The sequence below is a fragment of the Phycodurus eques genome, chromosome 8 (assembly GCF_024500275.1).
Source record: "Phycodurus eques isolate BA_2022a chromosome 8, UOR_Pequ_1.1, whole genome shotgun sequence".
In the NCBI taxonomy this organism is placed as follows: Eukaryota; Metazoa; Chordata; class Actinopteri; order Syngnathiformes; family Syngnathidae; genus Phycodurus; species Phycodurus eques.
Genome location: NC_084532.1, coordinates 25949896 through 25963788, shown reverse-complemented (window position 1 = coordinate 25963788; position 13893 = coordinate 25949896). Strand labels below are relative to the sequence as shown.

The 13893-nt window shown below is 42.5% G+C and overlaps 1 protein-coding gene across 1 annotated transcript; it reads left to right on the top strand.

Annotated features, from left to right (window-relative positions):
* The first annotated feature begins 1225 nt into the window (after positions 1–1225).
* Positions 1226–10763, top strand: slc10a4 (solute carrier family 10 member 4). The gene is made up of 3 exons (XM_061684322.1): positions 1226–1632; positions 6648–6858; positions 10227–10763. The coding sequence occupies exons 1-3, from the start codon at positions 1226–1228 to the stop codon at positions 10761–10763; spliced, it is 1155 nt and encodes a 384-aa protein (XP_061540306.1).
* Positions 10764–13893: the final 3130 nt, after the last annotated feature.

Sequence of the window (13893 nt, the reverse complement as noted above, 5' to 3'; positions counted from 1 at the left end):
ACGAAGCCGACGCGCCATTTGGGTTTTACAGCCTGGGGCACTTTTTGGAAAGAATCGACACTTTCTTTTCACAGCTTTTTCATGCACAGTGGTGCTTCCTGTCTCCTATATATACATATATGGCAATAATTCATGTGTATGTATTTTTTTTTAAATTATACATGTGTAGGTATTTTTCATAAGGATGTTCCCATTAAGGACATCAAACCCACAAATTCAGATATTAGATGACAACAAATTTAAATACATACATAAATATATATATATATATATATATATACACACACATATACACATATATATATACAGAATCACATTTACAATTACATAACTAAAATTTGGAAAACAATTCTTCATTATAGAGAATGTTCCCCAAAAATGTAATAACATGACAAAAATATTAATACTCAAACAAAATACGATGATAAAATAAAAATATCTAATATTAAGACGACAGGAAATATGAAAGAAAATAATTTGAATATAAATACGGTTTTAAGCGATTCAAGCATGTATTTACGGTCATCACATTCATAAAGACAAAAATAATAAATCTAAGAAATGAACACACAATAAAATGAAAAAACGAAACACATCAACTATATTTGTTGGTATTTATTAAAACATTTTCTCATTAATATCCACTCCCAAAATAATATACAAATATTTAAATATTCATTAAAAAACTATTATGAGGAAAGACATTAAATTGTATTATATGTATGGATAATTACTATTATTAATTATTGTTTCTAAAAATCTGTTATTGACATGTAAACCAGTGAAACCCGTAGGGATAAAATAAACATTAACTAATAAAAGAAAAATATCATTAATAACTCCGATTTTAAACTGATTTCAAAAAACAAATCTTGCCTTTTTGTACACAGGGTCAGAGTGTGTTATGCCAAAGCAAGTTGAATCCGAATCTGATCCCAATTGTGCATTTGGCGTGTCAAATGCAGTTTAGCATCAGATCAGCTTGTCCTTCGTTTGTGTGTGATTTGATTCGATTTCCTGAGCTTTGGGCGGATGACGCTCTGCACGGCGCACTGACGGGTGCGCACGCACGCACAACGCACACGTGCTGGGTGCGCTATAAAAAGGGGGCTCCCGCACACCAGGGGTCGGTCCTTCCTCTCCAGTAGTCTCGCGGCGTGGACGCTCACTATGGCACCGTAAAGACGAGGAGACAGAGAGCGGAGAGGAGAGGAGCGGCCGCGCCATGGACAACTCCAGCGCACCGCCGCCCGGGGGGCACTCGGAGCTGACGGTGGGCTCGCCTCCGCCCGACTCCCCCGCCGACGCGCTCCGCCTGGTGCCCGCCTTTTGGGACTCCCCGCTGAGCCACGGCATCAACGTGTTCGTGGGTCTGGTGCTGTGCTTCACCATGCTGGGGTTGGGCTGCACGGTGGACGTGGGCCAGCTGGGCGAGCACATCCGGCGGCCCGTCGGGGTGCTGCTGGCCGCCGTGTGCCAGTTCGTCATCATGCCCCTGGTCGCCTTCCTGCTGGCGCTGGCCTTCTCCCTGGACGACGTGGCCGCCGTGGCCGTGCTGCTGTGCGGCTGCTGCCCCGGAGGGAACTTGTCCAACATCATGTCGCTGCTGGTGCACGGAGAGATGAACCTCAGGTAATTTGCGCGCCCCACTCTAGAAGTCACTTTTATGCAAAAACAACCCAATACAAAAAAAAAAAAAAAACGAAGTTGTCGACTAGGGGTGGGAATGGCAGAGGAACCGTTCAAGCCAAACTTCATTTTTCGGTCTCAGCTCGGGCGAGAGTCAGAGCGCACTCAGAGCCCACCTGGGTTGGCGGCCAGCCGATCGCATGCAATGGACAGGATGAGCCCATTGGAGAGCAAAAATCAAGATGTCTTTTATAATCGCATTTTTCTAATTATAGCTCTATATCTCAAGTGGAGGTATTCTTCCCAACGAGGATCAAAATTCCACCAAAAATCTAATATTAAGATGACGTGACGAAAGGCAAAAATATATAAATATTCATACAAAAGTACCGTGATGAAGGACAAAAAAACGAATATTATGATGAGGGAAATTATTAAATATAAACATTTTGCAGGCCAAATAAGCAAGTTGAGAAAATGTTCCCACTGAATATCAACCAGTTTTTAAGATTACAAAAATATTAAAATATCCATTCAAAATTCCAAAACTGCTATTAAGATGACAGAACATTTGATTCTGAACTGAAAATGAATAAAAAATACTTTTTTAAGATGGAAATAATCACATTTACAAATATATCATTAAAATAAAATCATATTTTTAGGGTGCTCCCCAAAATGTTATATTAAGATGACAAAATTATCCAAATATTCATACCAAAGACTATGATGGATGAAAATCTAATATGAGCCCACCGTGCTGCCCTCCATTTTGTAAAGCGCATATCCTGTGCGGCGTCGCAGCGAGCCGGAGCCTTGCCGACTTTGGTCGACTTTGGGCGGGGCACACCTTGGACTGGTTGCCGGTCACATCCGGGGATTTTATTTAAATGACAAACACAGCACTCCACAGTATTGTACATAAGATAACATATGTTTGTGCATCATGATTGCATGCTTCAATACCCGTTGACATTGGACGCCTTCTGGTGTGCGCTCATTGGCCACTAGGCGGCAGTAAGACACGATAAAGACATGAAAGTGACAGTCACAAGTAATTGACTAAGTGAGCTATTTTTTTGTAGTAAAAACAAAGAATATATACATTTATTAGTATTGCTATATTGTCTGTCTACATGTGTTGCTCCACCGTTTGCATTCAATTCTCCCTTCCTTTCATTAGCCCGTCTCTGGCGTTTTACATTGCCTGTTAGCATGAAGCTACTTTGAGAAGTTATGTCCTTTGGCTCGATACACAAAGCGCAATTCTCTTTAAGTTGACTGCAACCATTTATTACTCAAATTTTTGATAGTAACTCAAGATAATAAAAGAACAAAATCGGCCAAGCAACGGCTCGTATCTTGAAAATCTCATAAGTCGGCTCACTCGTAAGTCAAGGTATCGTTGTGTACCACGAACAATATGATATACTTTGTCAAAGTACATTGATAACGAAAGCGGAATTATATTTTAAGAAGTGCATATTTTTCATATTTTTTCCCCCCCAAGAAAAAAGATGTCATCCATGTATTTTCTGAACCGCTGATTCTGACTCTGGGCGAGAGGCGGGGTGCACCCTTACAGTAGTGCTGTCTGAGGTCGCCATATCGATACTGCATTGGAATGATGACAATGCCATATGTGGCAATATCAATTTTGTTTTTTGTTAGTTCCACTTTTATTGCCAGCCACTTTAAGTAAACCGCATAAATTACGACGGAAGGGCATTTTAGAAAAGGTGAAAAAAAAAAAACTGTCACCAAAACTTGACAATAATAATAATAAGTGTTTTAGACCTGAGTAAAAGCTCTGGAATGGGTTCAAAGATGATGGGATTCTTTCAGAGATAGAGTGGGAGGAAAAAGTATGTTAACCCTTTGGAATTTCTTACATTTCTCCATAAATTGCTCATAAACTACAGTCTGACCTTCATCTACCGCAAACAAAGGAACATGGTCGCTTGAAATAAGAAGAGCAAGATGTTGACACAAATGCGGTCAGAGAGAAGCAAATGGGGATGTTGAAGATCTTGGTAATGTGATGATTATCATTCTGGAGAAGACGTCAGCGGAGGGGATTTCCCATCATTAATAAGAGGAGTAACCCAGGAATGGATGCGGAGGATGGATGCAAGTGGCGTCACGTACGTGGAAATACGCAGACAGGTGAACATTGTTGTACTTTTTTTTTTTTTACCCTCTTGACTTGTGGGAAGTTGACAGAAAATCTGATTTCCTGTCAACATTCACCGAGGACGGAATCTGGTTGGACAGAGAAAGAGCTGGGGAAAAAGGTGGAGTATAAGAAAAGAAATACATCACTCTTGTTCATTTTGAAGAAATAATCTTTTTCATCATTTTGTCCCTCCTGGAAGCCGTCACCTTATCATGGTGGAGGGGTTTGTGTGTCCCAATGATCCTAGGAGGTAAGTTGTCTGGGGCTTCACGCCCCTGGCAGGGTCACCCATGGCAAACAAGTCCGAGGTGAGGGACCAGACAAAGCACGGCTAAAAGACTCCTATGATGAAAAATATAAGTGGATCGAGGTTTCCCTTGCCCGGACGCGGGTCGCCGGGAACCCCTTCTGGAGCCAGGCCTGGAGGTGGGGCTCGAAGGGTAACGTGGGTCCCCCTTCCCATGGGCTCACCATCTGTGGGAGGGGCCAAAGGCGGGGACCTTGATCCGAAGGCGGGGACCTTGGCGATCTGGTCCCCGGTTACAGAAGGTGGCTCTAGGGACATGGAATGTCTAGGGACATGGAATGTCACCTCTCTGGCGGGGAAGGAGCCCGAGCTCGTGTGCGAGGTCAAGAAGTTCCGACTAGATTTAGTCGGACTCGCCTCCACACACAGCTTGGGCTCTGGTACCAGTCCTCTCAAGAGGGGTTGGACTCTCTTCCACTCTGGAGTTGCCCACGGTGAGAGGCGCCGAGCAGGTGTGGGTATACTTATTGCCCCCCGGCTCGGCGCCTGTACGTTGGGGTTCACCCCGGGGGACGAGAGGGTAGCCTCCCTCCGCCTTCGGCTGGGGGGACGGGTCCTGACTGTTGTTTGTGCCTATGCATCAAACAGCAGTTCAGAGTACCCACACTTTTTGGAGTCCTTGGAGGAGGTGCTGGAGACTCCCATCGTTCTGCTGGGGGACTTCAATGCTCACGTGGGCAATGAGAGTGAGTCCTAGAAGGGCGTGATTGGGAGGAACGGCCCCCCGATCAGAACCCGAGCGATGTTCTGTTATTAGACTCCATAACGAACACCGTGTTCAAGCATAAGGGTGTCCACACGTACACTTGGCACCACACTTGAGACGCCTCTGCAACATCGCGTGGACATCGGGGACAGTGCCTCTGGGTTGGCAGACTGGGGTGGTTGTCCCCCTTTTTAATAAGAGGGACCGGAGGGTGTGTTCCAACTACAGGGGGATCAGACTCCTCAGCCTCCCTGGTAAGGTCTATTCAGGGGTGCTGGAGAGGAGGGTCCGTCGGGAAGTTGAATCTCAGATTCAGGAGGAGTAGTGTGGTTTTCGTCCTGGCCGTGGAACAGTAGACCAGTTCTTCACCCTCGGCAGGGTCCTCGAGGGTGCATGGGAGTTCGCCCAACCAGTGTGTTTACATGTGTTTTGTGGACTTGAAGAAGGTGGTTAGACCGTGTCCCTTGGGGAGTCCTGTGGGGGTGCTTCGGGAGTATGGGGTACCGAACCCCCTGATATGTGCTGTTCTGTCCCTGTACGACCGATGTCAGAGTTTGGTCCGCTGCCCTTAGTCAGATGCCAGATGAGGTGGCTGGGGCATCTGATTCTGATGCCTCCCGGACGCTTCCCTGGTGAGGTGTTCCGGGCACGTCCCACCGGGAGGAGACCCCGGGGACGACCCAGGACACACTGGAGAGACTACGTCTCTCGGCTTGCCAGGGAACACCTCGGGAACCCCCCGGAAGAGCTGGATGAAGTGGCTGGGGAGAGGGAAGTCTGGGCGTCCCTGCTAAAGCTACTGCCCCCGCGACCGACCTCGGATAAGCGGTAGAAAATGGATGGATGGATGGATCTTTTTCATCATTTGCACACTTGTTGTTGTTGATCAGGATCATGTCACAACTGCCCAACATGAACATTGGTGTTTGTCCTAAATGTATATTTTGTAGTATCACAACTCGAGCCTCCCTCCAGTGCCATGAACGGTCAAGACAGTTTGTTGTTCCAGTACTAGAGAGGCTCTAACTAACAAAGAAAAAAAAAATCTTGTCTGTTTTAACAAACTTAGCCAATAAAGAGGGTTCTGATTCCAACTGTGTTTTTCTGTGTTGAAAAAAATAAAGATATTTATGTGAGAAAAAGGAGTATATATATTCATATAGTTTTAGGAAAGTTGTAGTTTTTCAAGAACAAAAGTTGTATATTTTTCCCAAAAATATTTAAAGTGCTTTGAAGAAATACAGTAATTATATTATCCTGAAAAAAATAAAAATTTTGGGAGAAAAAAAAAAATATATAGGGGATTTTAAAAATTTTATTTTGAAGAAATATTAGTTTTTTAAATTTTTGTTTTAAAACGTAAAATATAGGCAGAAAATTAAATTCCCCCCGCGACCCTAACTCTGATAAGCAGTGTTGAAAATGGATGGAAATTACATTTCTGACATAAGTTGTACATTTTTAAGAAAAAAGGTTGTATATTTCTGAGAAATCTGCTAGCTTAAAGCTAACACTAAATAGCATCTATGTTGCGGTGCTATAACCCTCTAAGCAAATGTCTGAACACACACGGTGCAGCAACACGTAGACAGACAGTATAACAACACTCAGTCGTATATTCTTTATCCTCTGCAAAGAACAACTAATACTAGTGCTGTACTGATGAGCTGGGAGGTGTTCACTGTACGTGTAAATTGTGTTACGGATTTCGTTACAAAATAATACTCATAAGAACAAAGTACAAATAACTCATAAGACAAGGTCCTACTGTCTATAATTTTCTAGAAGGTTGCAAACCAAAGTTGACCGTGCGCTCTCACCGCCAACAGCATTGTCATGACCATCTCGTCCACGCTGCTGGCGCTGGTGCTGATGCCGCTGTGCCTGTGGATCTACAGCCGCGCGTGGATCAACACGCCTGTGGTCAGCCTCATGCCCTTCGGCGCCATCATCCTGACCCTGTGCAGCACGCTCATCCCCATCGGCCTCGGCGTCATGCTGCGCTACCGCTACACGCGCGTGGCTGACACCGTCTTGAAGGTAAAGCGCTTCATTTGCGTGGTTTCCTGCATTTGCTGTGATACGATGTGATGGAGCGCAATCATGGTGAATTTTCTCATTTAACATGGGTTCAAAATATTAGAAACAGATTTGCAGTACGGTGCAACTTCAAGCACATGGATAAACTTTGTCCTCCTGTTATGCACATTGGAGATTGTGTTTGTGTTTAATTGGGGTGTGTGTGTGTGATGTACAACCCCAATTCCAATGAAGTTGGGGTGTTGTGTTAAACAAATAAAAACAGAATACAATATATATTTAATGTTCAAACTGATAAACTTGATTGTTTTTAGCAAATTATCATTAACTTAGAATTTTATGGCTGCAAAACGTTCCAAAAAAGCTGGGACAGCTGGCAAAAAAGACTGAGAAAGTTGAGGAATGCTCATCAAACATCTGTTTGGAACATCCCACAGGTGAACTGGCTAATTGGGAACAGGTGGGTGCCATGATTGGGTAGAAAAGGAGCTTTCCTGAATTGCATAGTCATTCACAAGCAAAGATGTGGCGAGGTTCACCTCTGTGAACAAGTGCGTGAGAAAATAGTCGAACAGTTTCAGGACAATGTTCCTCAACCTACAATTGCAAGGAATTTAGGGATTTCATCATCTATGGTCCATATCATCATCAAAAGGTTCAGAGAATCTGGAGAAATCACTGCATGTAAGCGGCAAGGCCAAAAACCAACCTTGAATGCCTGTGACCTTTGATCCCTCGGGCGGCACTGCATCAAAAACCGACATCAATGTGTATAGGATATCACCACATGGGCTCAGGAACACTTCAGAAAAAGGGCGCTACATCCGTAAGTGCAACTTGAAACTCTACTATGCAAAGCAAAAGCCATTTATCAACAACACCCAGAAATGCCGCCGGCTTCTCTGGGCCCGAGCTCATCAAAGATGGACTGATGCAAAGAGGAAAAGGGTTCTTTGGTCCAACGAGTCCACATTTCAAATTGTTTTTGGAAATTGTGGACGTCGTGTCCTCTGGGCCAAAGAGGAAAAGAACTATCCGGACTGTTATGGACACAAAGTTCAAAAGCCAGCATCTATGATGGTATGGGGCTGTGTTAGTGCCAATGGCATGGGTACCGTACACATCTGTGAAGGCACCATTAATGCTGAAAGGTACATACAGGTTTTGGAGAAACATATGCTGCCATCCAAGCAACGTCTTTTTCATGGACGCCCCTGCTTATTTCAGCAAGACCATGACAAACCACATTCTGCACGTGTTACAACAGCGTGGCTTCGTAGTAAAAGAGTGCGGGTACTAGACTGGCCTGCCTGCAGTCCAGACCTGTCTCCCATTGAAAATGTATGGCGCATTATGAAGCGTAAAATACGACAACGGAGACCCCGGACTGTTGAACAGCTGAAGCTGTACATCAAACAAGAATGATAAAGAATTCCACCTACAAAGCTTCAACAATTAGTGTCCTCAGTTCCCAAACGTTTATTGAATTTTGCTAAAAGAAAAGGTGATGTAACACAGTGGTAAACATGACCCTGTCCCAGCTTTTTTGGAACGTGTTGCAGCAATAAAATTCTAAATTAATGATTATTTGCTAAAAACAATATATATAGGTTGAACATGATTTGCAAATCATTGTATTCTATTTTTATTTAGCACAACGTCCCAACTTCATTAGAATTGGGGTTGTACAATTTAAAGAAGAAAAATAAAATACAGTAAAAATGACGTTTTAATGCAATTTTGATTACATTTGTATCATTCTGTTTGTGTTTTTTTTTTTAACCCCCAAAACATCTATGTTGCGGTTCTATAATCCTTTAAGCAACAGATTGAACACAAATGGTGCAGCAATACATGTAGACAGACAATATAACGGCACTCCATCATATATGGAAAAACTGATATTAGTGCCGTACTGATGAGCTGTTTGAACAGTTGAGATGTCCTATTGAACACTATATCTCTGTCTGTCAGTCTTATACTGCCCCAAGTTGGCCAAGGAGGAAAGAACAGTTCAGAAAGAACAGCACAATGGCCATTCAATTGATGCAATGTGACAAAAACGGTTTATTTTTAATTCTCTTTAATTGTGTCATTACTGTATGTTTTTATGAAGTACAATATTATGTAGTGCCATTTTTTTGAATTAAAATATGCAGTACTTTTTGTTGTTGATTTGGGTTGGAAGCTGGAACGGATCAAGGCATTTCCATTCATTGCAATGTGAAAAGACAATTTTAGAAAAGATCCGGATCATACAAATGAAACTCGTATCTCAAAGCACCACTATACAAGTATTTTTAATTACAAGCTTGGTCACAGAATTATTTTTTTCCCAATTTAAAAAAAAATATTTTTTTGAGCTTTTGTAACTTGACAAGTTTATTTATCAAATTATTGAATGAATGTCTCAAAAGCGAGCATTATCTTTGAAATGTCCGTTTTCTGTATTGGGCATCATTCGCTGAGCTGTGCCGTAATTTCTCGTGTATAATGCGCACCCCCAAAGTTGACCTCAAAATTCTGGAAAACGCTTCTACCCATGTATAATGCATTTTTACAATGCATGATTTTGCTTCTATTCATATAATCAAAACGAAGTATTATCTGTATTTTGTTAGTTTTTTTTCAAATAATTATTCTGAAGTTAAGCACTTTATTTGAACACGTAATCCTTTTTTTTTTTTTTATTTACTTGCTCTTATTTTGAAATTCACAGCCCTACTTTTATTTGGTAAATGAGAAAACACACAGTTGTGTTCATATGTTTGATTCCCCAGGCAGAATTTGTAAGATGGGTACAATTCTTCAAAGAAAACATGAAGGATGAGGCGTAACACATTTAATTTAATTTTAATGGGATTTAAATTAAACGGTCAAGCATTTCAGAAAACCATTATCATGAAACAAAACATAAGCATAAAGAAATTAATGGTGGTTGTTGTTCAGACATAAAAAAAACCCAAATAATTTCACAAATTTTGCCAGGGTATGTAAACTTATGAGCACAACTGTACATATATGCAGTCATACGTACCCCTGTCATATTGGAATGAAAGTGGAGGCTACACTTTTTTTTTTTATAACCACTGGGTGGCGGTGGCATTTTAGAATGAAAGTGTACAGCTTTTTCATAACGACTAGGTGGCGGCATACATTTATAAAATGTTAGTTTTTTTCCATTTGCCCCTATCCCTATGTATAATGCGCACTATTGATTTTTGAAAATTGTTGAGGGGAAAAAAATGCACATTATACACGAGAAAGGACAGTACTTCTAATTAATGTTGTGGCCGTTTGATTAGCAACGGGGAGCCCCTGAGTCGCCATGACCGTACGTACCTGACGGGGCGGCGGTGTCTCCGCAGGCGTCGCTGTGGTCTCTGCTCATCACCCTGGTGCTGCTCTTCATCCTGACGGCGGCCCTGCTGGGCCCCGAGCTGCTCTCGGCCATCCCGCCGTCCGTGTATGTCGTGGCCCTGCTGATGCCCATGTGCGGCTACGCGGCGGGCTACGGTTTGGCAGCGCTCTTCCGCCTGCCGCCCAACAGCCGACGCGCCGTCTCGCTGGAGACGGGCTGCCAGAACGTGCAGCTGTGCACCGCCATCCTCAAGCTGGCCTTCCCGCCGCAGCTGATGGGCGGCATGTACATGTTCCCGCTGCTCTACGCGCTCTTCCAGGCGGCCGAGGCGGGCGTCCTCATCCTGGCGTATCGGACGTACCGCAAGCGGGTGCTGGGCAAGGAGGAGCCGGCGGCGCGGCGGGACGGCGAGGACACGGACATCACGTACCAGCGCTTCTGGGATGAGGACGTCGACTTTGACGAATCGTATGGCGCCGTGACGGTTAGCGACCCGAACAGCATCATGCTTGACCCCTGCCCACCGGACCCTACGCCTGTGTGACAAACACAATGTTGGTGTGACTAAAGATAAACAAAAGAATACAAGATGGGCTGATGCATGGAAGGCCTTAATAATCTGTGTATTTCCATTTTTAATTAATAGGCAATTGAAAATCAAATATTGAAAAAGTGACTGATTTTCTTTTTATCAAACCAGGGTCCGACATTGATCTTTTTTTTTTAGCCAAGTTGTGGTGGCCTTGTCAAAACTGGTATTGGCCTCATATATTCCTGATATAGCACGATAACATTCAATGATTGAGACACTAAATATGAATAGTGTCTTCCTGCTGTATTATTTATGACTGCGGCGTAGGACTGAAGTGCTATACACCGAACCCCAGCAACAGTTGGAAATTACTTGAATATTAACTCTCATAGGTCACTTCAAAGCCTGGATACAGAGCAGTTAACTTCACGGGCGAGATGGTGAGACTTTCAAGATTCGTTATTTGTCAGTCGCATAATGCTCCGGAATCCACACATAGCAGGCCAGGGATGCTCACCCGTCATTATCTTTGTAGCAGAATCCTTACAACAGCCTTGGGGACCGGGGAACAACTATGCTAAGGCAGACCTCGTGGTCAGAGGTGGAAGGCAGAGGGGATTCACGGGTAGCGTTGCAGCGTCTTACATGAACTGCCTCACAGTTCTGAGGACCGGGGTTCAATCCCCAGCCCCGCCTGTGCGGCGTTTGCATGTTCTCCCCGTGCCTGTGTGGGTTTTCTCCGGGCACTCCGCTTTCCTCCCAAATCCCAAAAACATGCATGGTAGGTTAATTGACGACTCTAAATTGCCCGTAGGTGTGTATGTGAGTGTGAATGGTTGTTTGTTTGTTTGTTTGTTTGTTTGTTTGTTTGTGCCCTGCGATTGGCTGGCAACCAGTTCAGGGTGTAACCCGCCTCCCGCCCGATGATAGCTGGGATAGGCTCCAGCACGCCCGCGACCCGAGTGAGAAGCGGCTCAGAAAATGGATGGATGGATGGATGGATGAATCAAGTAAATGTTTTTTCTTTTTTTCTTTTATTTCCATTGCTTCATTAAAAAACAGGACATTATTTCAAATTGACAGTGCACAAAATGGTAACAGGTTTGGTACGTAACATGTCAGAAAATGCCACCAAAAATGTTGATTATTGCTTTGCAAAGTAAAAGCAGATTTTTGCAAATGTCTTACTTTGATAAAACAAAGCTAAATCAGTCTACTTTCATGGAGGACTCCAAAAATATGTGAATATTTACTGTTGAGAGGCTGAAATTCCAAGGATTTGGACAATTCTAAGTTAAGGTCTCTAAATGATGACTCGATTATCAAAATAGTTATCAATTCATTTGATAATTGATCAGTTGTTGATTAATTGACTAATTGTTGGATTTGTAAACATAACTGAGGATTCCACCTCTATGTCTTTGTGTGACTTTTCCAGTATCGCTGTTGCAACCTGCTGATGACACTCCAGTGACACCTGAGGCTCAGTGGTGAGGTTTCAGACAGGACAGGATGTTCTCAGAGGCAAACGGCCACTGAGCTTAACGTGTCATCACAAGAATGCAACAGAGAGACTGGAAGAGTTACAGAAAGGCATAGACAAAGACAAAGCCCTGTTTGATATAAATGTATTGCTTCGGTGCCACCTTATAGCATCTTGGTGCCAGGGAATTTAGTTAAACTGAGGGGAGGAGCTTCAGCTACACACGACATCAGCCTGTCTTATAAAAAAGTAGCACTTTGCCACCATTTTGTGGCATCTCTCGGCAATTAAAAACCTTTCCGAGGGGTTCTCAATTACTCATGGATTTTCGCAGTATGGAAGTACAAAAACACAAAAAAAATCAAATTCTATCTTGTAGTTCTTCCATTTTGGATTTGATCAGTCTAAAATTAATATATGGAAAATGTGGATTCCCCCCTTTTTTCCCTTTTAGATTAAAAAGGACAAGAAAAAATTCAGTCACATTTTCATGTTTAGACTTTGGTTTGCCAATTGGTAGTGGAAAGTACCAATGATGCACAGATGTTCAATGTTTATCAATAATAAAAAATAAAAAAATCATCATCCGTGAAAACATCAGTCTGTGAATGTAACAACAGCCATTTTGTGTGTGTGAACAGATGTACAAAATGTCTATATGAAAAGAAATGTATGGAGGAAATTAAAGATGTACATATGTAAAATGTCTTTTCTTGGCCCAACAACCCATTTAAGTCAAGTTTCAACATTAACACAACTGTCACACAAGTGCAAAGAAGTTAACCACATATTAAAAAAAGAACAAATATAAGGCCAGCAAAAAAAAAAAAAAAAAAAAAAAAAAAATCATAATTTTTTTTTATTCACATTTTTTAAAAGGCTATTTTTTCTAGCTTTTTGAACTTCAAAACTGGGAAATGGAAAGAATTGGAACTGAAACACCAGACTAAATTTGCATGTTCCAATATATTTGAAAGCTTTTTAATCTCAAAATTGGTGAATTTAACCCGCAATAAAACAGAAGGGTTATTAAATGAACAGGAAAGTACAGTGGTGCCTTGACTTATGAGTGCCCCGACTTTTTTCGAATTTACTGTCGCTTGGTCAATTTCTATTTGTGTTGTGAGCCAACATTTGGGATACAAGTGAGCTTCAGATATGCTTCCGCTTGACTGAGTAGTTTCACGACTATAACATTTAAAATGGCAACTTGTAATCGTATCTCATTACATTTCCAAAGTAATCTTCCCAACACTGTACTTGGAGAGCCAAGTATTTTTGGAGGTGGTACTTGATGTAAAAAGGACTACTGTACTGGGCTTACCGGGATGAATAAAGTTGTCTGAATGAGACGAGCGCGTGTGCAGTATGGCGTCACCTCCACACCTCTCCGCTCACGGGGCGAGATTGTAGTTTTCAAAATAATACGGAATACTCACGGTTACGTTGCGTCGTTATCCAAGTGTGTCTGTAAATGCAGACATGAGCTAATGTTAGCTAGCTACGTTAGCTGAATAAATAACAATATGGAGTCACAGGTAAGTGTTTTAGCAAATGTGAGCTAGTCACGTTAGCTGAAAAAAATAACAATATGGGGTAATGGGTAAGTGTTTTAGCAAATGTTAGCTCGCCAAGTTAGCTGAATAAATAATATGGCGT

Excerpts from the sequence above, each read along its gene's own strand:
- slc10a4 (XM_061684322.1), top strand. The coding sequence starts at position 1,226 with ATGGACAACTCCAGCGCACCGCCGCCCGGGGGGCACTCGGAGCTGACG. Across the intron at positions 1,633-6,647 it reads CACGGAGAGATGAACCTCAG|CATTGTCATGACCATCTCGT; the intron begins GTAATTTGCGCG and ends CACCGCCAACAG. Across the intron at positions 6,859-10,226 it reads TGGCTGACACCGTCTTGAAG|GCGTCGCTGTGGTCTCTGCT; the intron begins GTAAAGCGCTTC and ends GTGTCTCCGCAG.